The sequence below is a fragment of the Alnus glutinosa genome, chromosome 1 (assembly GCF_958979055.1).
Source record: "Alnus glutinosa chromosome 1, dhAlnGlut1.1, whole genome shotgun sequence".
In the NCBI taxonomy this organism is placed as follows: Eukaryota; Viridiplantae; Streptophyta; class Magnoliopsida; order Fagales; family Betulaceae; genus Alnus; species Alnus glutinosa.
This window is the reverse complement of record NC_084886.1, coordinates 9,424,924-9,452,909: the sequence shown is the minus strand read 5'-3', so window position 1 is coordinate 9,452,909 and position 27,986 is coordinate 9,424,924. Positions and strand designations below refer to the sequence as shown.

The following is a 27,986-nucleotide window of genomic DNA, read 5'->3' as shown; positions in this document are numbered from 1 at the left end:
CAACAGAGGTGGAGGACGACGACGAACACCCTGGAGGGGCGCGCGACATGCAACAAATGATGGGGAATCATAAATCTAGCTTAAAAAAAAGGCATGAAAACTGAGCTTAGCACTTTACCTAGATCAACCCAACAATAGATTGAAGCCAACAAACTCCAAATCCCCATAAGGATTAGAGAAAATCACCTTCACCTTTTGGTTTCACAGAGAGCCACCAAGAGGGAAGAAAACCAGCAGCCCACGGCTGAGCGTCGAGCCGAAACAAAACAATGACAGAAAGTGAAGAACAAAACTGAAAAGAACTGAAGAGAAACCTAACTGCTAAGATTTTCTCTCAGAGATACATGAGAGATAATGGAGTAATTTGGGTAAAATTTTCTTCTAAATTAAGTTGGAAGAATTTTCTTCCAATTCAATCTCTTACCTAATATATGTTATGAGATAATATAAGTTTTATATTCATTTATAACATTCTAACAATTGTTAAATCAACTTTTATAAATTAATAAATAAATAAATAAGGGCTGATGGAGATAAAGCACCTTGTCCTTGTCATTGTAAACCGTTACAATCCGTGGGTGGATCCGAGCAACCCGAACTGCCATGGGCCGCGAGCCATTCGGCGAGGAGGTTAATTATTAGGCACGTGACAACTGCTTCGAACATGTCTACCACATCCTCTGACACGCGTAACACTGCATGTAACAACAGGCTTAGCGAGCTCCACAGCTCTATTGTATATATATGCTGCCAAGACAGTATAAAGAGGAGCTCATCAATTCGTGCTCCGGGAGTAAACTTAAACCGGTGTTTGTTGTTTGAGAAGCAGCAAAATCAAGAAATCATGTCCACTCACCCAGAGGTTCCCGGCGAGCCGACTCAGACCGGCACGGCCTTCCTTGAAACGGCCACCGCCACCATCCAAAACTTTGCTCCCATCAACAAGATCCACCAGCACCTCTGCGCGTACGTATTAATATTTTCCTCCTCCTCCTCCTCTGAAATATATGATGTACGTATTAATTAATTTTGTATCGATCGGTTCTCAATCTTGGGACTTTTACGTGACATTAATTATATTTCAGGTTTCATTTTTATGCGTATGACATGACCCGGCAAGTGGAGGCGCACCACTACTGCGGGCACCAGAACGAGGAGATGCAGCAGTGCCTCATATATGATAGTCCTGATGCGGATGCCCGGCTCATCGGGCTAGAGTACATCATATCAGAGAACCTGTTCCTGACACTGGCGGACGAGGAGAAGCCGCTGTGGCATTCCCACGAGTACGAAGTAAAGAGTGGCGTGCTCTTCATGCCCGGGGTTCCCGGTCCCATACAGCGGCAGGACATGGAAAAGGTTGCCAAGACGTATGGTAAGGTCTTCCACTTCTGGCAGGTTGACAGGGGTGACAATCTCCCTGTCGGGCTGCCCCAGGTGATGATGGCCCTCACCAGAGACGGCCAGCTTTATGAAGACCTTCTTAGAGGTGCGTGCTTAATTATTCCAAGTTTGATTGAGAATTTTAGATTATAGAATAAGATAAGCTTATATATATATATATATATATATATATATATCCGACGCAGGTTTGGAGAAGCGTTACAGGATATCGGTTGACAAGGAGAGGAAGAATCGAGCCCACATCACGGGGCCGACGCGTGGAATACACCCACTGGCAAACGGCGGAGGGAAGGGGCTGAAGACGGAGCTGAGGGAGGTGGACCCACAGATTCCGTGCCCAGGGTCTTTGTTTGAGTAAACTCTGAACATATATATAGATATATATGTACTTATATAGCACTCGTAATATTAGTCAATATATATGCATAGCCCACAATATATATATATATATATGGCAGTTGTGGGTTAATTTGGACACAGGAAAGTCCCATGTACATGCATAATGTTGTGTGCCTTAAACCACTTGTGCCATCCATGGTTGGTTATTCGAGAATCTTCTGTTGATATATTAATCTATTAATTCGCTTGAAATCTCATCACTGACGACGTGGTCGTTCTAATTAGAATCCACGGTGATAATCTTCATTTTCACTTCCTTTTTTTAATTATGAGATGTAAATGACTCTCTCATCAAACTGGTATATATGAGGAGGCCAATAGGGCCGGGTGGGTGACAGTCCTCGCCCCTCGGCCCAAAGAGAGACAGAAAAACCATTACTCACACGTTCTTTATTAAAAAGAAATTACGAGAAAATTAAATTAAATCATTTTGATTTAAAATTGCAAAGCTAGATTTATATATATAGGGAGAGAGAGAGAGAGAGAGAACATAAGTGTAAACCGAGAGGTCCCGCATGTCTATAGCGGCCGTCGAGGGAATTGAGTGTCACGATTATATTACTTAATAGGTAATGGCAGCGCTTCACGCAGGTCTATAGCAAGCGTTGGGGGAATAGGGTGTCACGATTATATGATTTGTGAATGGTGACAACAATGTTGCACAACACATAACACATGCACAATACAAAATATGAGTAAGACTCATATGATTAGGTTTTACTTATATGGATTTCACCTCATGTGTCTTGTGTTGTGAATCTACCCACATTAGATGATGTACAAGAATTTTTTCTCCGATTATATTCTATTAAGATGGTAGTCGTCCCCTACTTGAAGTTCGGTACCGATATTTACAACATTTACTTCTCTATTGCTCAACACGTTCACGGCATGACATCTAGAAGAATCATGAGAAGCAAAGGTTTTTTTTTTGGGGGGGGGGGGGTTTAAAATTTGAATGCAACATCAACAACGCAAATTCGTTGAATCGATATATGTATTAGCTAGAAACTTGTTGATGCAAGATTTTTTTAACAAAAATAAAATAAAATACATATATACAACGTCAGCAATGACAGTTGTGTCGTTGATGCAAGTTTCTTTTTTTTTCAAAAATAAAATAATATATATATATATATATATATACATACACAACATCAACAACGAAGTTTGTGTCGTGATTGATATATATTGCAATCAGCGATCACATTTGTCGTTAATGTAGATTCATATTTTTTTATGTTAGATACAACATCAGTGATAACATTTGTGTCTTCTTCTTATATGTTGGTATCAGCGATGACATTCGATCTTGTCGTCGCTGATGGAAGATTTTTTATTTTGATTGATATGTTGCTATCACCAATGATATATATTTGTTATTATCGCTGATGTAAGTTTTTATATTTTATTTTGGGTTAAATACGTTTTTGTATTGTGATTTAAAGATTTTATTTTTTACTTTATGTGGTTCATTTCGTATAGTATGTAGTATCTCGTTTATGTTTAAAGATGAAAATGGTATTTCCGTCCAAAATTAACAGAAATCTATGTTAACATCTCTAAAAAGCTGACACGTGTTGTATGTCTAATTAAAAATTAAAAAATTAAAAATAATAAAAACTTTTTAAAAAAATGAAAGCTTTACAAAAATTTTTTTTTAAAAAAAGATGGGCGGCTCGAGCCACCCCTTGGCCGTGAACTACCCCCATAGCCCTCCGGGATGGTTCAATCACCCCTAGAGAGCTAAATGGGGTGGCCAAAATCACTTCCAAGAGCCTTGAGCCACCCCAGTTTGGCCAAACCCTATACTTTTTTTTTTTTTGCCTCTTTGGCCTTGTGGGGCCGGTGGGTTCAACCTACCCCCAAGCCAAATGGGGACCCCAAGGGTCTTAGGGGTCGTTTCGGCCAACTCCAAACCGGCCATGGGGTGGGTTTCCTCCTTTTTTTTCAACTTTTTAAAGTTTTTATTTTTTAAATAGCTTTTGTTATTTTTAATTAAATATACGATACGTATCAACTTTTTAGAGATATCGACATGGACTTCCATCAATTTTTGAACGAAAGTACCATCTCATTTTTTAACTATAAAAGATATACCATTTATAATGCAAAATGAACTACATAAAAAATAAAGTCTTTAAACTACATGAGATCAAACGCATTTAATCCTTATTTTTAAGGTACAACATCAGCGATGTTGCCCCCTAGGGATGTAAAAAAACCAGTCCGTTCGACAACTCGCTCGATACCCGCCCGGTTAAACTCGACCCGAACTCGAGCTCGGCACTGTACAAACCCGCTCGTTACTGTAGAAACCCGCTCGATTAATAAGTGATACATACCCGACTCGCTCGACAAAACTCGATAGGGGCTCGCGAGCCTAACTCGTTTAAAGCTCGACCCAACCCGCTCGCCCGACTCGTTTAAGGGCTCGTGAGCCTAGCTAGCTCGTTTAAAGCTCGACTCAACCCGCTCGCCCGACTCGTTAGCTTTTATATATATATATTGGTTTATATAGATATAAGAATGTATATTAATAATTAAGTAGTATATATTATATTTATATTGGTTATTCAATATTTGTATTTATATTACTCAATTTAATTTTTATATCATTATCATATGAATATAACCATATAATTTAAGTATTATTATTATATATTTATGAAATCATTAAATCACATGATCTGATATTTAAAATCATATAAATTATGTGATCATGTGATAGTACTTAGCTCATATGATATAATTTAAGTATTATCATTAAATACTTATGAGTTGTGATGAAGCTCGACTCAACTTGTTAACTCATTCATACATCTTTGTATATATATACAAATATATTATAATATAGTTAGAATATTTTAATTAAAATGAGTGATATACATTTAAATATGTATATTAGTAATTGAGTAATATATGCTATATAAATAACTTTAGGATAACATATTAACTAGTTAGTTAATAAACTAATATATTATTTAGTTAATTAATATATACTAAGTAAATAAGTGAATTAGTAATATAGTTAGAATACTCAATATTTTGTGTTAATATATCTATATATATGTGTGTGTATTATATATTAGCATCGAGTACTGACATACTAACTAGTAATGAGTTAGTTAATATGTTCGTAGTTAACTATAGGTTATTTTAATAAAAAAAATAAAAAAAAAGGTTACTTAATATTTGTATATGTGTTATATATATGAATGTGTCTAAACAAAAATTCGTGAACAACGAACAATCAGAGCTATTACTCACTATATATGTATTTGTGTGTATATATGTTAGTATTAATGTCCTAACTAGCTAATTAGTTAATAAACAAACATATTAAATAGTTAGTTAATATATACTAACTTAATATTACTAAGTTACTAATTAAGTTAATTAATATAAGTTATATGTTATAACTATATAAGTAGTTAGAAAGTTAGTTAATAGGTAATATGTTACTATGTTTGTGCATATTAAATTATCAATAGTTATAAATGTATTAAATTATTAATTAACCGTATATGATTCATATAGTATAGGTAAGAAATTAGAGTATTATTAAGTAACTAACTAGCTATTAAGAAACTAATTACCTAGATAATTTCATATCATATCATATGATTCATAAAGTATAGTCAAGGAATTAGAGTTTTATTAAGTAACTAACTAACTATCAAGTAACTAAGTAACTAACTAACTAAGCATAGTTAAGGAATTAGAATTTAGGGTTTAGGGTACATAATATTTTGTATATATATCATATATTATTAAGTTATTAACCCATAGTAACTAGTTACTTAATAAAGTAACATTTTAACTAGTTAGTCAATACATAATTATATACTAACTTATATTTACATTATGTATTAATTACTATATTTTTATATTTACACAAATAACAAATTATAGTTACATTATGTCTGTGTGTGTCTATAAATAAATTACATTAGTATAGTTACATTAGTATATTAAATTACATAATCATATTGTGTATAGAATATAGATAATAGATATATATATATGAGAAATGTTAGAATATCTCCTGGTGTTCTTCTGAAATGATATAGATGTAATTTTTTTGATTAAAAAATTGCATCTATGCCATCTAAAAGGACTATATATAATTTTTTAATTACATTTATGTCATTCTAAGAGAATACTATGAGATGCATTACATATATATATTACATATATATACACGTAATACATTGACATTGGACATTGCATATAGATGTATTTTAATTTGATATCTTTGGACTTTCATTAATATTATATTTTTTAAATTTAAACTTTTTATGATAGAATATGGCAATTTGGTTGTTAAAAAAAAAAAAATTATGGCAATTTAGCAAATCCTAAGTCCTAACTGTTGAATAAGTATGGACAAATCCTAACCATCAGAATTCATATTAGAGGGTACCACGTGTCCCTCGTGCAGGTTATAGAAACAAGAGACTTAACCTTAGCCACACGATCTCGTTATTTACATCATAATCGTCCAACCCTTATCAATTATCATCTGCATTAATATATTGAGAAAAGAAAATTACTCCCCTACCCTTTTACAACCTCATGCTACAGCGGCATATACGGGACCTTTCAGTCATTTCCGCATTTTGCCCTAAAACTTTTCTCTACATTTCTAGATTTCTTTGGGACTTATCTTCTGCGCCGTCTGCCTTTCCTTCAGCCTTCTTCTTGTATTTTCACTCACGCCCTGCCCCTGCCTTCTTCTTCTTCAATCTTCACGCCCAGGACGTCGTGCCTTCTTCTTCTTCTTTAATCTTCACGCCGTCGTCGCCTGCCTTCTTCTTCTTCACACCATCTGACGCGTCATCACCGTCCAATCCACTGCACACCCACGACTCCACCAGCACACATGTCTTCTTCTTCGGCCTTACACGTTTTTAGGTATACACCCCTTTCAGTTCTTTTCCTTCGGACGAACCGGCCTTGGTCTTTGATCTTTCTCACACTTACTGACTTCGTCTTTGTTTCTCTACAGATCTGGTGATTTCTGAAGCAAACGGAGCAAAAGAAGGAGGCGGTTAGGTTAGATCTGGTTAATTTTTTTTAGATCTGGTTAATTTTTTTGGATTTGATTTTTTTTTTCGTGGATCTGTTAGTTGATTTTTAGATCTGTTCTTTACCTCTTTAAATCTTTTGTTTTGGGGGAACTAAGCATGTTGTGAACTCTCTGTTTTTTGATCTATTTATTTTGATGTCCATTGGTTGTGGTTTTACTCTGATGTTTAGTTTCGGTGCATACCGAGTACATGGAGGTGTTGAAATGGAAAACCTTGAATGTCACACGCACATTGATCGGCGACCCACGAAGAGGGCGCATATGGGCTGGGACGTTCTTCCTCAGATCCCAAAGGTATAATCTTTACACTCCCACCCTATAGATCTCTCAGATCCATTTTGTTTCCTTGATGGACGTATCATTTTTTTTTTGTAGATCTGGTTTTATTTCTCTGTATTGGCTGTGTTTTGTTACAAATTTTCCTTTTCTTTGGCCAGATCTGTTATTCGATATATTAGATTCTTTGGTTTTTCTTATTCTAGATTTTAAGATCATAGTTTATCTATAAATTTGGTTTATTCAAATGAAAATTGATTACCTCCACCTAAAGCTCATAGTTTGTCTATAAATTCACTTTACCATCATTGAAAACTTTTGTTCATTGTCTGTTTGATTTAAGCCATTAAATGGGCTGAATTTTGTTTTGATTATGTTTTGTGCTACTAATTTTTTTTAAGAGTATAGTATGCACAGTTTAGAGAGTAAACGAACTCTGTTTTTCAAATCCTAATTCTCTAGATTTAACCTACTATGTAGATGCTGCAGCAGTTCCATGTGGTTTTGGGCTTGCAATTGTTTGTGTGCTCTTTGTGTTCTTGATGGGGATTCGCATGGGCCATGGGGAACAAGTATAGGTTGAGGTAATCAACTAGTTATGCGTAGTTTTATCAGATCCAAATCCATAGGCTGAGGTAATCTAAATATTCATAGTTTGTTTTAGATATTTCTGTGGTCCTGCATTGCTATATGACCTATGCTTTTTTAGACACAGCAAGTCTCCTTTTGGAATTTTGCTTGTTTTATGTATTTGTTCATGCCTATTTGCTCAAATGCCAAGTTTATGTTAACAATTCCTCTAATAGCGTGCTTATTAAGTGTTTCAATTTTTGTTGCAAGAGAAAACTGTTGATTTGGTCCCTGCTACTTCAATTTTTGTGGTCTCTTGGTTTATGCTTCTGTAAATCATTTTGATCTTATGTTTTTCAGGTAATATTCTATTGTCATGAACTTGATTTCGTAGCACTTTGTGGTCTGGTATTCCTTTACGTAAAAGGATCAGAGGTTATATTTTTCTTACCGACGGTTCCTTCAATCCAATTTTCTTTGGTTCTTCGTCAGTGCAACATGAATATTCCTCAAGCTATCCTGGGTATGGATGTCATTTGACAAGAGAAGTCTAGAATGGGTAAAACTGCTGTTTTTGTTCTTTTAACATTGCAACAAATTAAACCTGTTGCTGGACAAGTTTCTGCAATTGTGCTGTGTCATACAAGGGAGTTAGCTTACCAGGTATAATTCAATATCTTCCATTATCACAAGGCCACTAATTTTAAATGCATTTACTTTACATTGTTAAGCTTATTGGATTGTGTAGTCCCTCATATAATTTTTTTTATCATTCTCTTCTGCAGATTTGCCATGAGTTCGAGAGGCTCATAGTTTTATGCATAGTTTTATCAGATCCAAATCTGATGATATCAATTTTATCAGATCCAAATCAGTAATTGTAAAAAATCTGGAACAAGTTGAGGTAATCAATTAGTTATGCATTGTTTTATCATATCCAAATCTATAGGTTGAGCTAATCTATAGTTTTATCAGATCCCTCATGGTTTATAATTTTTTTTTTGTTGATGCAGATTTTATTTGGCCTTTTGTACATTATAAATCTGGGAATCATCTTATTCATCTACACGAAGACTGATGTGGTATGATAGATGCTTTAGTTTTTTGAAGATAAAGTGCTAATTTGTCTTTAACAGACTTGTATATCACTTTCAACCCAAAAAATAGACATTTTTGTCACTAATGTATTTATGGTAGTGATTTTGATATAAAACTATCATACATATTAGTTGATATATGGAGTGTAATTGAAGGATTCAGTAGTTAGATTGTATTCATTGTCAAACTGCTGCATGCATTTTCAGGGTGGTGAGTTACTTATAAGTGGAGGTTTCAATAAACATGTCTTGGTGTTAGGCTGTTAGCTATTTGTTTTGTTGGTCCTGTTTATGTTGCTGGGAAATAGATCTTAGAGAAGAATTTGAATTTCTAATTTATTGCTTTGGGACAATTCTTGTCTTTCTCTATTTGCTAAATATTGGTGCTCTTGTGAAGCAGAGGAATGGTGGGGAGGAAGTCATTCAGGAGGAATGGGGAGGAAGTCATTCAGCTGGGCCGGTCTAGGAAAAGGAAGAAATCTAATAGAAAGAATAATTGGGCTAAACGTAGATCATAGTCCAACTGAGCAGCAGCCAAGCTAAGGTCTTTCTCTCCCTCAATCTATAGTTCTAAAAGATTCGTAAATTCTACATGCTAAATAATAAACGGTGGAAAAATTATCTAACAAACTTTTTTTTTAGTGAATGCAGGGTGGCAAGGGGGAAGTGCAACCCTTTAGAGTTGAGATTACATTGTTTTAAATTGTAATTTGTGTTGTATTTTAGTTATTTATGTAAATTTTATTTTTTAGTTTAGTTACAATTATGCTTATTTCATTTTTTTGTATTTTTTTTTCTTGTAATTCAAGATTTATTTTTTGAAAGTTTCTTGTAATATTGTGAATTTTTTGTGCCTGAAACAAGTTATTTAGTATTTTTAGAATAAAGTTTGTATTTAATAATTTCTTTATTCACAACAAACTAAACGAGCCATAAACAAGCTGAGTTGCTCAAATAAGGCTCGAATAGATTTTAATCGGGCTCGGGCTCGGGCTCGTATCAAGCTCACTTAAAATTTTATTTACATCTCGAGCTCGAGCCGGTCCGAGCCTATCGAGTCCCGGCTCGGCTCGATATGGTTTACTTAGCGAGCTCGAGCTCGAGCTCGAGTCATGGTATTTATCAAACGAGCCGAGCTCGGACAAGGTTTCTAAAGCTCGGCTCGAGCTCGAGCTCGGCTCGATTATAGGTCTTCTTAAACGAGCCAATCCCGAAAATGTCAAACTCGACTCGGCTCGGCTCGATTACATCCCTAGGCCTCATATTGCTCCACAACTTTATTACACATGAAAAATAAAAGAAAATTACAGCTCGCAATATCAGATAAATTAAGGTTGGAATTAATTTATCTAATAAACATAAATAATAAATTTATGAAAAAAAAATTAAATAATTACGATATTTAATTTATATATGCAATAAATTAATAATTAAAATCAAGCTAAAATAATCCTATGCTAGACTCGGCTAGATAAAGCTTTAGCCCTACGTCACACAAATATTGGTAGCTCGCTTGAAAGTTGAAACGCGTATTGCGGACCTAACAATATAAAACGGTCCCAACGACTTGAAAATTGAAAGGCTGCCCAGGATTAAGACTTTTTGGTCAAAACCACTGCCGACAAGCCAACGGTCAGGACTCAGGAGTCAGAACCCATGGTTTCCCAGCATTTTGCTTTCTTTTTATCATAATTTTGGTATGGAAAAGGTGTGCGTAGGTTGAGTGGGTTGGACTGACTTTTCCGATGAAAGTTATGTAACGGATAGGACGGGGGTAAATAGATTTAGATTTTCTTAAATTATTTGTCTAAATTTAAAATATTCTGATATGGATAATTATAAAAATATTATTTAAAAAATGATAAAGATATCAAATATTTTATGAAAGGATTGTTATCAAGATGATGTGGAGTTTATTTATTGAAACCTATAGCATTTTTTTTAATTAATTGTTTTAATCATTTCTGATGAAAAAGCTCCACATCATCTTGATACTAATCTTTTGGTAAAAGATTTGGTACTAATAGCATTTTTCTTTTCTAAAAAATGTTTTGTATTTTAATTAGGGATAATTGCACTGTTGATCCTTGTGGTATGACATAATTATTTTTCACTCCCTATGGTTTAAAAAGTGAATGGAAGGTCCCTGTGGATTACAATAATTACGTTATACTCCCTGGGTCGATTTTCCATCAGCCAGTTTGACGGAATCTGTTAGTCCTACATGTCAGCGCCACGTATTGGTAATAAGATGGCGACACGTGTCCATCTTAATAAAAAAATATAAATTTATTAAAAAATAAATAAATAAACTTATTTTTTAAAAAACAAAAACAAAAAAGGCAGGCCAAGGGGTGGCTGGGCCACCCCCGGCCACCTCTGGGGGTGGCCGCAGCCTCCCAGTGGCCGAGGGTGGCACACGGCCACCCCCAATGGCCTGGGGGTGGGTGGGTGGCCTTCGGGCCACCCCTTGGCTTGCCTTTTTTTTTAAAAAAAAAAAATAATAATAAGTTTATTTATTTATTTTTTAATAAATTTATATTTTTTTATTAAGATGGACACGTGTCACCATCTTATTGGCGACACATGGCGTTGACGTGAAGGGTTAACAGATTCCGTCAAAATGGTGAACGGAAAATCGACTCAGGGAGTAAAACGTAATTATTGCATACCACAAGGACCTCCCATGCATCTTTTAAACCATAGGGAGTGGAAAATAATTATGGCATACCACAGAGATCAACGGTGCAATTATCCCCTTTAATTAAAGATATTTCGTGAAGAAAATTATAATTTTGTTTTGAAAAGTAAAAAAAGAAATTTGATTAACTAGTATATTGATAAAGTATTCAGGATTTGGAGAAGTAAAAAAGAAAAAAAAATTCTAGAAGTTTACAACGGACTAGAAGCCAGCTGGTGGGGAGAGACTCAGGGGCTTTGGGAACCCCTGGTATTTCCCAATCCAAGCATCATTTCTCATTACTACTTTGGAATATTTCAAACTGGTAACAAGAAAAACGGTGGGCTCGGCTCTCCTGAAATTCATCACCCTCCCTAATCCCTATGTGTTATATATTATATGCAGATCTTACATATAAACAGCAACTTGTTTCAAGAGAACGATCGATCATCGCCTGCTACACAAACATCTGATCTAATCGTTTGCAATCCATGGCTTCTCTTTTGCTACTGATGTCCCAGCTTGTTCGTCCGCAAGCCACAACTTCAAGTATACTCGGAAGGCTTCCCTCCGCCTCCTCCTCTTCTTCTGCTGCTTCGGCCTCTTGTGTTGCCGCTGCCAAGCGTTTCTCTACCAAAAAGCCGCTGAGAGAGGAGGCCATCAAGGATAACACCGTCTCAGAAGAGACGGTAGTGGAGAATCCGCTCGAGTATAGGGTTTGTGTCGAATCAGTTTGGCCTTAAATCTTCAGATCTGAGTTCTACCAGAAATTATGCTTATTGTTGCGGTTCAATTGTGTAAATATTTCCCCCAAGTGTTCAACTTTTATAGCGAATAGCGATCAATGCTCCAATTACTCTCTCTCTCTCTCTCTCGCGTTTTGTTCATGTTTTTTTCTTTTTCTTTTCTGCAACAACAAATTTTGAGCCTGAAGACCTGATTGGAGAAATTCGATAGTCTTAAATCAGCATCAGGACTCATATCTATGAATTTGGGAGGATCCATTTCACCATATTCACCATTAAATTTATAAAGTTTAAATCGACGAAATAGATGTTTACATTATTCATTAAAAAAAAATGAAATAGATGTTTTACATTTCAATCCTAATCCTTAATTTTGATCACTTGAGGCGACAGCATTAATTATTATGGATGGGTTTTTTTTTTTTTTTTCCTTGATAGATTATGGGTGGGTGTTTCATGTTTGGGGCTGAAGATGGGCGTACACTTCAGTATCAGTGAGTCAGTGACAATAAATAAGGACAAGCATTTTGTGTAGCATCTCACCATATGTGCAATTAAATCACTGAAAATTTTAAGTTTTCCAAAAAATAAAAAAAAAATAAAAAAAAAAGAAAGAACGGCGGAGACGCCGGAGAGTCGGAGACAACAATGAGAAGGTTGGTAGAATGGTAGATAAGACGAAGGTACGTAGACAAGACAAGACGTTGGGAATTTACAGTAAGTAATTAATGGATGCGGTAGAAAATAATAGTAGAAAGGGACGGACCAGCTTTTAGACTTTAGGGGTTAAATTGAAAAAAAAAAAAAAAAAAAAAAAGAGGTCAAAATTAAAAAATTAAATGATAAAATTTAATTTAATTATTATTATTTTTTTATATATATTTTTTTTTAGGACAAAACCTTTGATTTGGAGAGTCAGCTCCAAGCCAAAGGATAGCTTCGTCCCTGCACGTAGGGCAGGCCCACAAGTTTAGTGGTTTTTTTTCACCGGCAACCTCTACCTTCCTTTGCCCATAAATGCAAGAGCTAAGTTCGGGCGAGTAGAGCTCAGCGTGAGCTCAACTCATTTAAGTTTTACTGGAGCTTGAGTTCGTGATGATTCCCTACCAGAAATCTCTCTCTCCACCACATTACACTCCACAGTGGCCCACAATTTACAAAATGAATGATCTGAACGACACTTTTGCTATAATTCACATGTTTGTTTAAAGATTCAGAGAAGGAGGCTTCCATTGATAACCACCTGAATAAGCTTGTTAAATATATTTTTTCCCCTTAGGTTTTAACAATTTTTTTTTTTTTTTTTTTTTTTCACTTCGGATTCACTTTCGATCACACGTGGTACCTCGCTTATGAGCATATACCAAATAGTACATCCGTCTATCCACCGTTAAGAAAACTAACAGAATTTCATGTTAACCCAATCAAATATAACATGTATCATATACCTTATTAAAAAATGAAGACAATTTTTTAAAAAATAAAAACTTAAATTTAAATTTAAATTTAAAAATCAAGAAAAAAAAAATGTGACTCGAGCAACCCATTTTGGCCAAAAGGGGTGGCTAAGCCATCTCAGGACTAGTATGGGGGTGGCACGGCCACTCCCGTTTGGCCTAAGGGTGGTTTGGCCACCCCCATGGCCCACAGGAGTAGTTCGATCATCCCCTAGAGGCAAAACTATATAATTTTTTTTTATTTATTTTCTTGATTTTTAAATTTAAGTTTTTATTTTTATTTTTTTTAAAAAAAAATTGTTTATAATTTTTAATGAGGTATATAACACATGTCATGTTTTGATTGGATTGATATGGAATTTCATTAGTCCTCTTGATGGCAAATGGACGGAGGTACTATTTGGGCATATGCCTATAAATAAGAGGAAAAAGATTTTTGCACATCAAGGTTGCACAACACATGCATAACACAAGACATATGATTGAGACCCATGTGAATGGGATCTACTACATGAGTTTCACCCCATGTATTTTGTGTTGTGCATATATTGTACAACCTTGTTGTGCACCAATCACAACTCTAAATGAGATACCACATCTGACCAAAAGTGAAACCGATGAAAAAAAAACAAAAACAAATTGTTAAAATTCATGGAACTAAAAAGTATTTAACCCTGAACTTTATCTCAAGCTTGTTTTGGAGTATGCACTATCAGCCTTATCTGTTTTAAAAGGGAATGAACATCAACTTGACTGGAATTTGCACCTGATTCCTAATGAGACAGACCATATTCACAGCAACTATAGCAAAATGTTGAAAATCATGGACCTCCTTTCTAGGTATGGATCAAACTATGGCCTTAATCCAGCTAGAACATCAACATTTAAAGGCCATTCGGATTACCACTAAATGATTCTAGCAATATCACAATCCCAACACATTCTATGCCGTTTCCAACATAAGAAATGGGGAGTGAAGTGTACAACTATCATTATTCTTCTACAATTATGCACATATTGTATACAATTACTGTGCAATGATTACTTTTCTTTCAACGTAGCCTTGCAAAGAGGGCATGACCATTTTTCAGAATAGGACATACTCGTTGAATGTGCTGTTTCCAACTCACGTGCAGAGTATTTAGAAACTTCCAGAACCGGGCAAAGACTTTCCAATGTATAAGTTATATCATGAAGGGTTAAAAATTTCTCACAAATTGGGTTGTCAATTTTATTTTTTTAACCTAGTATTTAAAAATGTTATGTATTCCTTATCATGTGAGAAGTATTTGCTTTTTAATAGCATTAATATATATATATATATATTTTACATGTTCAAGAGATACGTAATGCTTTTAGAGAATGAATTATAAAAAATTCTATAGCCCATTTTATATGAAATTTATATCCTATCATGAAATAATAAAACACGTGTCTATATGGATAGAACACGTGTCTAAACCAAAAATAAAAATAAAAATAAAAAATCTAAATATCAATATAATGTTACATCATAACTAAATTTTAAATTCATCATTGAATTTGTGTGTGAGACCACATATTAGGTCATATAAATTCAATGGTAGATTTGAAAATAGGATATGTAATGTAGAAGATGTATTTAATTATATTATTTCTCAATTTGAAATAGATACCATACCATGCATCCAATATTTTAAGAAAAAATCTTTTACCCTGCAAAATGGGGAATATTTATTTTATGGTTAAAATTAAATTTTTCAAGTCTAATAAATTTTAAATGACGCGATAAAATATATAGAGTTATATGAAATAAAACAAAATCTTTACTATAAAATAATCATTTTCATTTCACTTGGCAAAATAACAATTCTTCGAGCATAACATTTCCTTGTTCAACATCTACTAAACAATTTCATGATATTCAAAAAAAAAGCAAAAATAAATAAATAAAAAAATAAATAGTTCTTACCCCCGAAAGGGAAACATGATAAAAGTTTGAATGAAAATAATTTTTTATAATTATCGCAGACGAACAATTACACAATCGTCCGCTCAGAACAAACTAAAGTGAAAAACATGAATGGCCCCATGTTTGCTGTCTGCTGAGGACCTGAGGTCAGCTGGTCCAGTGCCAATTGCCAAGCCACTCTTTTGTTTTTTTTTTTTTTGTTTTTTTTTTTTCTTCTAATCAAATTACCGGAGAAGGGGGATTTGCCAAGTCACCCTAGTCTTTGGAGATCCCCAGGATCATATCTTCAACAAAATCCTTATATTATACAATTTCACGTCAAACTTAATAAAATAGTGATAGAATAAGAGTATACGATTATATAAAGACTAAATATTATATTTTAATTTCTTAATTATATTACATGTTTACGTGGTAATTCTAACAAATTTTTTTTATTTTTTTACAATAATTTAAGAATTAATTGAAAGTGCAACATCAGCATTATAAAATAATTGGAAGATAAAAATGTAGTTTACAGTATTATTAATAAATAACTAAAATTTAATGTCAATATATTTTTTTAAATTATTAATAAAATTTTAAAAATAAAATAAAATATTAAGTTTTACAATTTATAATATAATAAAAAAACAATATTTTAAGATGGTGTGATGAAAATGCTTATGTGACATTAACGGATGTTGCAAGAATGAACAAAAAAAATCACGAAATAATGGGTTTTAAATTTGTGAAAAAGTTAAGCAGTGAATATTAATTTTTAAAAAGTGAGAAATCTATTTTAAATAGCGCTCAAACTTAATGATTTATTAGATATTTATTTTTTTATTTTTTTTGTTTTTATTTTGTTTGTATAGGATACCTAAAATTTAATTTCCTTTAAAGAATAGTCCAAATTTAAAAGATTTCAAATCTCTTAAACGTGACACAAGTTGACATGGTAGACACGTGGCCATCCCCAAAAAGAGGAAAGGCTGGAAAGCGGTCCCAGTCCCAGGGACAGGCTATACCCGGTAGGCCGGCGAGGCGCGGTTGAAAAAAAGGCAGGGATGTACGTAATTGCGTAAATGCGCCCTTGGTTCTTATCCGGCGAGTTTTGTTGCACGGCATAGGGAAAGGGAAACGGAGGAGGAGGGCAAAGAATGACAGGGGTTACTCTCGAAGAGTTGAGGAAGAGAATGGCGGAGTTTTCAAAGGAAAGGGACTGGGATCAGTTTCATAGCCCTAGAAATCTCCTTTTGGCTCTGGTAATTATTACCTTTTTTTCGTAAAATCTCGGTATTCATTTTGCAGCTGAGCTCTTAATCTTTTCAACCTATCTCTTCTGATGCTTTTTCTCCTGCATCCTTTATGGTGTTTTGGCTAGGAATACATGTTTTGGAGATTCAACACCTTTTGCTCAGTGATTTCCTGGAAATAAATTAAGAAATCAAACTAGCAAGTAAGACTACACTTTTTGATAGAAATTCAGAAGGGAAGAAAAAAAAAAAAAAAACTAGTTGATCAATGGATCAACGGCTATTCTCTCTCTCTCTCTCACACACACTTGAATGCTGTTTCCACTTGCCCGTTGGTCGTTGGCATTAATCCCATTAACCCATTAACCCATTAGGCATGGGTTTCGGGTAACCTTCCTCATTATATATACTATTCAGGTTCGAGTGGAAAGAGAGGCAGGAAAAGTGGAAAACTCTGATCCACAATGGGCGATGTCTCCCTTTCCTGCTACTTTTATTTTGTATTAATATTTGACTTATGGATGGACCCTTTGGAGATCGTGGCCGTTCTATTAACATTTAAAAAATGTAACTTGTTTTCTTGAAGACCAATACCAGTCGTTTTGGCCATAGAATGATCTATAAAAATCCAGCTTCCTTTCAGGAACTGTAGCGAAATTGTAAAGAACCAACACAATGTATTTGAAAGCAACTGCATTGGCTTCTATTGTTTGTTTGATTGTTTATGCCGATATCTCTGCTGATCATATGTTGAATCGCTTTATCAATTGCGTAGGAATCGATCAAAGTAAGTTAAAGATGGCGTTTGTAGGACATAAAATTGTAGATTTACACGAAAGAATGTTTGTTGTGTTATGTTGTAGTTGTTTCATGTCATGTCCAACACAAAGGCAAATGACTTTTCACTATTACGAGCAATTTTTCGTCTCCAACAAAATAAGTTAATAAAATTTTTCTTTTTCGAATGAATAGTAAATAAGTACAAGAGTTTATTTATTATTCACGTTACAAATAGTTTTTTTTATTGTTTTATCTTTATTTCTTTCCTTTTTTCACTCTCTCTCTCTCTCTCTTTTTCACCCTTTCTTCCGCATAAAATAATATTAAAGAAAATAATTAATAGAATAGAGAATTTATTTGAGAGAATATACAAAAAATTGTAAGTAAAATAAAGAGTTATACTTTTTAAATAGTTATTTATTTCCAACAGATTCTCTATTGTATTCTCATTTGCATTTGCATTTGCATGTAAATATTAATTTATGTAGAAAAAAAAATGTGAAAAAAATAAGGAGAGAAAAAGATAAAGAAGGAAAGGGGGAGAAAATAATAAAAATTTTCTTGTAATTTGAATTTACTATTTATACTATAAATTTTGCATATTCTACTTGAGATGAAAAATGACTAATGGACTATTATGAACCAATTTGCTTATTTTCTTGGAGAAACTCTAACTAGACCTTTTGTCTTGCTCGGAAAGAATGATTTAGTAAATGAGGTTTCATTGTCAATCGTCTGCTTTACTTTGCTGGTTTGGTGTATTGGATATGTTTGCAAATGCTTATTTGTGATATAAAATAAAAAGAATTTGTATAAAAAAGTATAAAAAATTTATATTGTAGTGAATTTTTTTATTTAAAAAGTAATACAAAATTATTAATATGATATAAAAAGTGGAAAAAAAAAAAAATTGATATCGATTGTTATTAGAAAATGTGAAAAAGTGAGAAAAATAGAAAAAAAAAAATATTGCAGCCCATTATCATGGCATAGCAAGTTCATTGCCAAACAAAGCCATATATGTGTGCTTGTGTTTGTGTGTTTAAGGTGGGAGAAGTGGGAGAGCTGTCCGAGATATTTCAGTGGAAAGGGGAGGTTCCAAGAGGACTGCCTGATTGGAAAGACGAAGAGAAGCAACACCTGGGTGAAGAACTTTCAGACGTCCTGCTCTATCTTGTTAGGCTTTCTGATATATGTGGCATTGATCTTGGTGAAGCTGCACTTCGTAAGCTGGAGCTCAATGCTATTAAATACCCGGTCAAGCTTTGCAAGGGCTCCTCCGAAAAGCACACGCAAATCAACGCAGCTGAGAACGACAATGGCAATAGTAATGGTTGTGTTACAGGCATCAGCAATAGTGACAGCAAAAGCAGGAGTGATGGGGTTTGATCTTTATGTCCCCTATTGACTTATTTTCTTCTCTCCTTTCAGAGCCTTCTGTTTATGGGAAAGTGAATTTCGGATATTATTATATATATATATGTCTTTCAGTAGTGTTTTTAAAGGACAGCGTCTATGGCTGTTTGTACAGTCTTTCTCTCTCTCTCTTTGTCTCTTTTGGTGGATTTGGTGGGGTTGCGTGGGATTAGCATCCGGGGATTTCAGGTTTGCATGAGCACGATCTGGGGTGGCGTGCCACTATTCACTGTGTTCTGTGACACCTGTTCTTGGTCCTCTGTGATCAGTGATTTGATTGCTGGTGGACTGTGGCGTATCCTTCTGCCATGGCGAGTGGTGATTTCAGACTTTCAGTAAGAGATTTTATAGGTTTGTTTTTAATTTTTTTTTTTAAATTATACTTTATCTATTTATTGTTTTTTGCTTGGGATAGGCTTGGTTACTTTTTGAGACGCAGGATTCTCTCTTGTTACATCTTAATGCATTCTTTAGCACACTTATGATTTTCTTGTAAATCTCATCGTCTGACAAATATTGTTTGTTTTCAGATGCACAAGATGAGATTATTTTGATATAAAATAAAGTGCGAATGTGAATGGATTCATTGAACCCATACTTCACCTTTGCAGAAAGATTACTAGTTTCATGTCTATGGCCTCTGCATGCCCTCTCAACAGATGTAGTTTAACGTACGAGGGGTAAGAATGAACAGGGACACCTTCCATGAAAACCCATGTTCTGAGATTCACCTTTTCCAGCCCTTGGGTGACACTCAGAATGTATATATATATATATATATATATATATATATATATATTTGCATAGGCTTGGTTCAATGGATTGGGATCCCTAAATTTAAGTTCTCTGAATCTAAGGGCTGCGAGTTTTACTTGCCCTGTGTGGGTCAGCTCTTGCATCTTAAGTTAGGGTTATCAATTTTTTACTCGATCCACAAATTCGATACGAACATAATACAAAATCATAGTCTTATAGGGTTAGAGTTTTAGCTAAACGGGTTGAACTGTCAACTCGGCGTTGTTTAGCTAATTGTATCGGGTTTGGGTTAGCCTAAACTGGTTGGCGAGTCAACCGGGTCGACTCGGGCCCGACATGATAATCCGTTTTGCCAACCCTACTTAGGCTGTTTGAGGCATGTGGCTTGGCTATTTAAATTTTAGTGAAATTCGAACACCCTAATTTTAAGGGTTACTCATTCTGGTTTAATAATACTCTTGTATTTTTTTTTCGTAAGTTTATTACTGAAAGAGTAATATTATTTAGTAGATTGTTATACAACTTGATAATGTGGTAGTGAAAATCAGCCATTGGATTAATACTCGTAAAAAAATGAAAAATAAATGGCTGATTTTTAGTATTACATTATCTCAATTGTATGTCAATCGTATAACAGTCGACCAAAGTACATTACTCTTATTGAAGATACACAAGGCAATGTTCGCTCTCCATGTACACAAATTCTTTGGAACCTTGAATTGCATTATTTGTTTCAAAGTAGAATTTCTTTATTGAGATACTTTCCTGTTACTCTCTTAAATACTATTGCTTGAATTTTCAAGATTAAAAGTTGTTAGTGAAATGGCATGAGCCATGAGTAACAAATAATATGAGAAGTGTTATATTAAGACTGGTTTTGTTTGTGGAATAGACCTTTGAAATTGAATGGTTCTTCCTACGGAATAGTCATTCTTTTGTTTGATAGGGGTTTATTCTTTGGAATAGTTATTCTCGTTGGAATACATATTCTTTTACGAAGAGGAATATGTATTCCACTAAAAAATGAGAGGAATAACTATTCCTTGGGGTAAAGGCAATATTTTCTAAAAAAATTATTTTTTTAAAAAAACAAACCTTTCACTGGCTAGCCAGCCACCCATATATGGAGCCGGGGGTGGTCGCACCACCCTTGGAACACCTTGCGGTTTGGGGTTGGTCGCAGCCACCCCGGGTTGGCTTCTAGGGTGGCTTGGCCACCCCGAATTGGCTTCAAGGGCAGGGGTGGCCAGCCACCCTCGACGGGTATTTTGGGGGTGGTGGCCACCCATGGGTTTTCTTTCTTCTTCTTTTTTTTTTTTTTTTTTTTAAATGTGATGTTTTTTTAGTAATTTTAATTGAATTCCAATTAAAATATATAAATTCTTACTAAACTAAAGATTAGGAATAACTATTCTATTATGCCACCTTCTATTTCTAGGAATAACTATTCGTTTTCCTAATGGAATAGCCATTCCGCAAATCAAACGAGGCCTAAAGAAAGTTATTTAAGGATTGTTGTTGCAAGATGTTATAATATATTCATAATATGTTTAAAATATATTTTGAATATAATATTATTTATTTATATTTTGTAGTATAGGTTGATTTGTGATTTTTTATATAAGTTAATTTAGGTTTACTTGTAAAGGAGGACAAAGCAAGGCACGATGGAGTCCCTTATATATATATATATAATAAAAAAGAGAAATGTTAGATGTACTTAAACTTTTACAAAGAGAGTCTTACTAAGATGATCATTGGTATTCGTAGTATTTCTTTTTATTAATTGTTTTGATCATCTCTTATGAATAAGCTCAACATCAGTTAATAAGGCTCTATTTGTAAAAATTTAAGTACATGTAACATTTTTCAATAAAAAATTTGTGCAACCATAATCTATCTAGTGTTCAAATGTAAACACTTGATTGATAGATGCCAAAATGTAAGGTTACAAGCTAAGGAGTCAATTAAGCCGGCCGGCTGGGGCCTTAGGCGGTCGCCTAAGGACCCAAATAAAGAATAATTAATAATTTATTTTTTTTTTTTAAAAAAAAAAAGGCTTTAATTGTCATCAATACACTTTAATAAGGCTCCAAAATATGGTAAAAAACTAAATATAAAATTAATAAGGCCCCAATTAGCAAATATCAATGATGATGGAAAGTCTCATTAAAAAAAAGAAAAGAAAAAAGACATAATTAAGTAGATTGTTTGGTCTGTCCCAACTCCCAAGTTCCAACGTTCAATTTGGCATGCACAGCTACTAGCTAGAGTCATGAATGAAATGTCTTGCCCACCAAAGAAAAATATAAGATGAACAAAAAAAAAAAATGAAATGATAAGAGTGAAAGAAGATGGAAAGTCTTTTTGAAGATAGAAAGTCTCATTGAAGATGGAAAGTCCACTATATGCCCAACGTTAATTTTTCTTTTTCTTTTTCTTTCCTTTCGTTTTTTTTTTTTTTTTTTTTTTTTTAAAGTTACATCTAACATTCCTGTTAGAGTCTATATAAGTTTCATTTTTTTATTTCAAGTCTTCTATTCAAGTCGATCTTATTCGAATTTGAATTTATCTCTTATTTTCCATTTTCATTATTTCCTTATAACTTACTATTCAAGTCCTTAAAATCATTCTATATCTACTCAGTGATAAAAAAGAAAAAGGGTTAGTTATCAAAAAAATCAATCAATCAATTGCATTAATTTTTTTATTTGATATTATGAATTTTTTTTACACTAATTTGTCTTTCTTTGTGCAGGTTAAAAGTGTTAGATAAGTCTACCGTAAAGATTAAAGAGAATTCAATCTTTGACAAATCAGGTTTTATTGTTCTAATTTTTAATTTATTTTATTATAGTCATAATATATATAATTTTTTTTTTATACATAAATTGTGTTTATTTAATTTGTAATTGCTTTTAGTTATAGATGTCTATTATAAAATATGCTTCTGGATATGAAAAACTTAAAAAGAAAAAAAAGAAAAAAAAAAAAAAGGGAAGTAGAAAAATTAATTGAATCTCATAAAGGATATTCAAATAAATTTGTTATTAGCAATAAACAAAATATAAATGATAATTTAGTTGAAAAGCACATAAATGAACAAGAAATTCATGAAAAATAGTTAGAATATAATAAAATAATACAACAAAAATATGACATTGAAAATAATGATAGTGACGTTCAATTATGTAATATAACAACTCTCGATGAAGAAGTTCAGGAAAATTTATAAGAAAATAAAAATATTGATGATATATCTAATTCTATTGTTACAAATATTTATGACCCAGGTCAATGGAAAAATATTGATGTAAAATTAGGAGATTTAATAGTAAAAAAGGGTCCAATAAGAGACAGCAATATAAAATTTCCTAAAGATTAAAACTCTAGATATTTTTCTAGTACATTTTATATACGAAAATTATCAAATGGGGAGAAGCATGATAGAAAATGGCCAGTCTATTCAAAAGATCTAGATAGAATATTTTGTTTTTGTTGCAAGTTGTTTAATTTAAAATCTAGTATAAATCAACTTGCCGATGAAGGAACTAATGACTGAAAAAATTTTAGTGCTAAGCTTAAAAGTCACGAAACAACCAATGAACATATTGCTAACATGAATGCTTGGGTTGATTTATAAATGAGATTGTCAAAAAATAAAACAATTGATAAAAGCGTCCAAGAACAAATTAACAAAGAGAAAGATTATTGGAAAAAAGTATTATTGAGAATTATTGTTGTAGTATAGAATCTTGGTAAAAATAATTTGGCATTTAGAGGAAATAATTAAAAGATTTACCAATAAAATAATTGAAATTTTTTAAGAGTCGGTTTGGGTTTGCAATTTCAAAAAGTGCGATTTAAAATCACGATTTTAAAATGTGCGATTTGAAAAAAGTTATTTTTAAAAATGCAGTTATGCGTTTAACAAAATCGCAGTTTAGAATTTAAAATCATAAATTAGCCTTTAAAATTTTACGTTTTCAAAAAAACACCATCTCACCTGCGATTTGAAAATGCAGGTTTTTTGCGTTTTCAAATCGCAATTTTTAAAAACGCAGTTCTCAAACGATTTATGTTCTGCGATTTGGTTTAAAATCGAAGTTATTGTCTACGAAATCACAATCCCAAATGCACCCTAAGCCTAATTGAAATGATTGCAGAATTTGATCCAATAATGCAATAACATATTCGGCGTATTGAAGATGGTGAAATTCATAATCATTATTGATCTTGGACATAATATCCAAAATGAATTGATACATTTGTTAGCAACTGAAATTAAAAATAATATTATTAAAAGAATTAAAGATGCAAAATATTTTTCAATTATGCTTGATTGTACCCCTTATGCAAGTCATCAGGAACAAATGTCTCTCATACTAAGATGTGTTGATATTTCAACAAATACAATCAAAATAGATGAACATTTTATAGAATTTATAAAAGTAGATGATCCTATTGGAAAATGTATTTTTAATGAAATTATAAACGTAATTACAAATCTTGAACTGAATATCAATGATATACGAGAACAAGGACAAGATAATGAGTCTAACATGAAAGGAAAAGATCGAGGGGTGCAAAAAAGACTTTTTGGTATTAATTCTAAAGCGTTTTACACACTGTGTGGTTGTCATAGTTTTAACCTTGTAATAAGTGATATGACAAATTTCTGTCCTAAAGCTATAACTCTTTTTGGAATTGTACAACGTATATATTCTCTATTTTCTTCATCTACAAAACGATGGAAAATTTTACAAGATAATATGTCGGGTTTTACTCTTAAGTCTCTCTCACAAACACGTTGGGAGAGTCGGATTGAAAGTATTAAAGCCATCAAATTTCAAACCCCACATATTAGAGATGTTTTGTTGCAATTAGCAAAAACAAGTGAAGATCCTAAAACAAAAAGTGAAGCTAATTGTTTAGAAACCTATGAGATTGAAAGTTTTGAATTCTTATTAAGCATGATTATTTGGTATGATATATTATTTGCCGTTAATACTGTTAGTAAAAATTTACAATCAAAAGACTTGTATATTAATGTTGCTATAGATCAATTAAAATGTCTTATTTCTTATTTTAAAAATTATAGAGATTTTACATCTGCTATGATTTTAAAAATAATATATATATATATAATGTGAATAGTGAATAAGAATAATAGCCAATTTACTGTTCACGTTATAAGAAAAAATGTTAAAGTAGCTACTCTGTTAGAAACAAAAATAGCTCGTAATAATTAAATTTAATTATTTTGCTGGAGATACTCATAAAAAAAAGAAAAATTTTATATTAAAAATATATCGTTAGATTGAGTGGTCAGTATATTACAATTGAGCTGAAACCATTCATTTAAACTTTTGGGGTAACGTGCATGGATAATGAAATTGGTGCAAAAGCAAAGCAAAACCATTGGTTTTTATTTTGGGGCCGCAACTGCACACACAAGGGTCCGATTTCAACAATTGGACACAATCAAACTACACATCAACCTAAGCAATAAATCACTTGCAAAAGGGTTCTGATTACTTTGTCCCATACAAACATCAACGTCGACCACTATCGTTCTTATTCCTAAAAGGCGCATCGGATCCTCTCCGGTTCAAATTATTTAAGGGGTAAAATTGTCTATAATTTGAACCTGAGAGGATCCTTGTCCAATGGCGTGCCACCCGTTCTACATTTTTGCAAGGCAACATAGCCCTAAGAAAAACGTTTTGTCAAAATAGGTAGACGGATTGTCAAAAATTTATTTAGAGTCTTTCATATTAATTATCAAAATCATTAATAATTCAAGCGGCTAATTATTGCTTCTTATACCAAATTACTGGGGAAAAATGCCATATCATTTTCTTTAAAAAAGAAAAAAAGAAAAAGAAAGGTTAAACAAAAATGAATATAAAAAATTGTACAACAATAATTTTAATTTTAATTTTCATTACTGGCTTCGATCATTATCGATCGACGATCACTTCAACATCATCACCACTGTCTTCTTCAAATTGGTAATAAATGAACATGATTATTCACATGAACGGGGAATGGGGACAGGAGACAAGAAAGGGATGTTTCGGCCGTCGGCCTGTTATGGTAAATCTACAGTGAGGGTCCCCCCTATTCTTTCAACATTATTCCAGCGCACTGGCGTCCTTATCCAATGGGTCACCAATTCCTAAACTAGAAGGCTCCAGACGTGTATATAAATTGACCACCATTTATGTTATATGTACCTTTATTCACATCATTTCTCATTCGCTTGACGCTAACTCGATCATACATAATACTACACTACTTTATGGTATTATTGTGGCGAGACTCGTGCGTATTAATCTTTGTTTATTAATTTTTATTATTATATCTTTAGTGGGGTTGAAACAAAATTATGTTTTTATTTGTTTTGGCGTAAAATATTTTTAATTATTTTCTTTAAATAATTTATTATATTTTTTGGTGTTTGGTTGTCACCCAAATATATGTTTTACATTTTAAACAAACACTTTTTACGGTTGGGTTTGCATTGAAAACGTGAAAATATTAGTGCTGGTTTCGCGCTAATATTGTAAGCTATATTGTAGGAGTTTCTATCACCCACCTAGCTCGTTCGGCAAATCGGTTTTATACTTGTTATTTTCGAGAACAAAATTAGAAAACAATTTTCTATTTTTGTTTTTGTTAAAAAAGCGTTTGGTATATTGTTTACGAAACCAGTTTATGAAAACAAAAAAACTAGTCTATTTTCGTTTGGACAATTGTTCTGTAAATAATTTCTCTTCTCACACATACAACGATTTATTATAAAATTTGCAACAAACCAATACAAAAAAATAAACACACACATACACACAGGAATGGAACCCAACAAAACATATAAGAGAAAGATAAATTATTGTGGAAGTGAATCAAGTGGGGTCGTAAATGAATATAACTACTCATGAACATACTTGGGTTTGACTCGATTAGGCTCGACTTGATTATTAAACGGGATGTTTGTGAACACGAAACTAGACTTGATTGTTAAACCATATATACTTGTATGAACTCGGTTTAACTCGGTTAACGTTTGTAAATAAGCTCGTTTGACTCGCTTGTTAATATGTATTTACTATATTGCTATAAGTTATGATTTATAAGAATATTAAATAATTTACGATGTACGATATGTTATATTATTATTTATAGCTTAAGTATAGTAATATTTATATAAGTACGCAAATAATTAAATATGATATATTATATGTGTATTATGCATAAGCATATAGTATATATAATTATATGTATAGAAGAGGTTTACATACAATCATTGGTCAGATTTCTCCTGGGCTTCACCTTAACTTCAACAAGATTCGACCCTTTTAATTCCCATCCAAAATTAGTGATTTTTTTTTCATTAGTTAAGGGAGATGGAGAATATTTATCTCGACGGAGGAAGAAAAATAAAGAAGATTTAAAAGGAAAACACCGAAAACTCTTTTCTTGTCGGTGATTTTGTTTTGATTTTCAAAACAGTTTGCTAAACGCACATCCACCGTACACAAACTAGTTTTGTTTTTGTTTTCAAACAGTAAAAGTTAAAGAAAAAAAAAAAAAAAAAAAAGGAAATACCAGCGGCAGTACTATACACGTGCGGAGGAGGAGATAAAGTAAGAGTAACGGTAACAGTAGCAGGATGGGCGGAATAAATTAGTGAAATTAGGTAAGCAGTAGGTAATCAAAGTTGACTTTAGATTGAAGGGAAGCGACAGTCAACAGCACGTGGGGCCAGCTTGACACCCGTTTGTCTTTTTAGCAAAATTTAGTAGAGGATGATTTTAGTTTTTTTATTCTCTTATTATACGTTTGTTTATTTATCTTGTTTTTTAATAAATAATGTGTAAGTTTACCATTAAATTTGTGAACCCATCTCATAAATTTAATATATATATATATATATATATATATATATATATATATATATATTAAAAATAGACAAGAGATATGTAGAAGAGTATACGTAACACCAACTACAATTCTGTTTATTTATTTTTTTTACATTATATGATACAAAAGTGTAAATTTGAAAATGAGATATATAAGAAATATATTTATATAATTTCTCTAAATATTATTTTTAAAAAC

At 32.8% G+C, this 27,986-nt stretch overlaps 2 protein-coding genes and 1 long non-coding RNA gene across 4 annotated transcripts; all 3 read left to right on the top strand.

Moving 5' to 3' along the window:
• The first annotated feature begins 844 nt into the window (after window positions 1–844).
• Window positions 845–1,758, top strand: LOC133863295 (oil body-associated protein 1A). Its single transcript, XM_062299250.1, is given in 4 exon segments — window positions 845–966; window positions 1,086–1,489; window positions 1,590–1,724; window positions 1,727–1,758. Coding segments are annotated over 4 exon segments (693 nt in total).
• Window positions 1,759–6,474: 4,716 nt separating this feature from the next.
• On the top strand, window positions 6,475–9,740 carry LOC133871316 (uncharacterized). Of its 2 annotated transcripts, none has more exons than XR_009900847.1 (8): window positions 6,475–6,720; window positions 6,815–6,861; window positions 7,066–7,189; window positions 8,234–8,404; window positions 8,527–8,645; window positions 8,755–8,823; window positions 9,239–9,382; window positions 9,481–9,740. It is a non-coding gene; the product is annotated as an uncharacterized LOC133871316 (long non-coding RNA). The 2 variants fall into 2 exon arrangements; XR_009900846.1 differs by having other exon boundaries at window positions 6,476–6,720; window positions 9,490–9,740.
• Window positions 9,741–16,690: 6,950 nt separating this feature from the next.
• On the top strand, window positions 16,691–19,233 carry LOC133871306 (uncharacterized). The gene is made up of 2 exons (XM_062308728.1): window positions 16,691–16,919; window positions 18,738–19,233. Exons 1-2 carry the CDS (start codon window positions 16,815–16,817, stop codon window positions 19,077–19,079), a joined length of 447 nt encoding a protein of 148 aa, XP_062164712.1. The 5' UTR covers window positions 16,691–16,814; the 3' UTR covers window positions 19,080–19,233.
• Window positions 19,234–27,986: the final 8,753 nt, after the last annotated feature.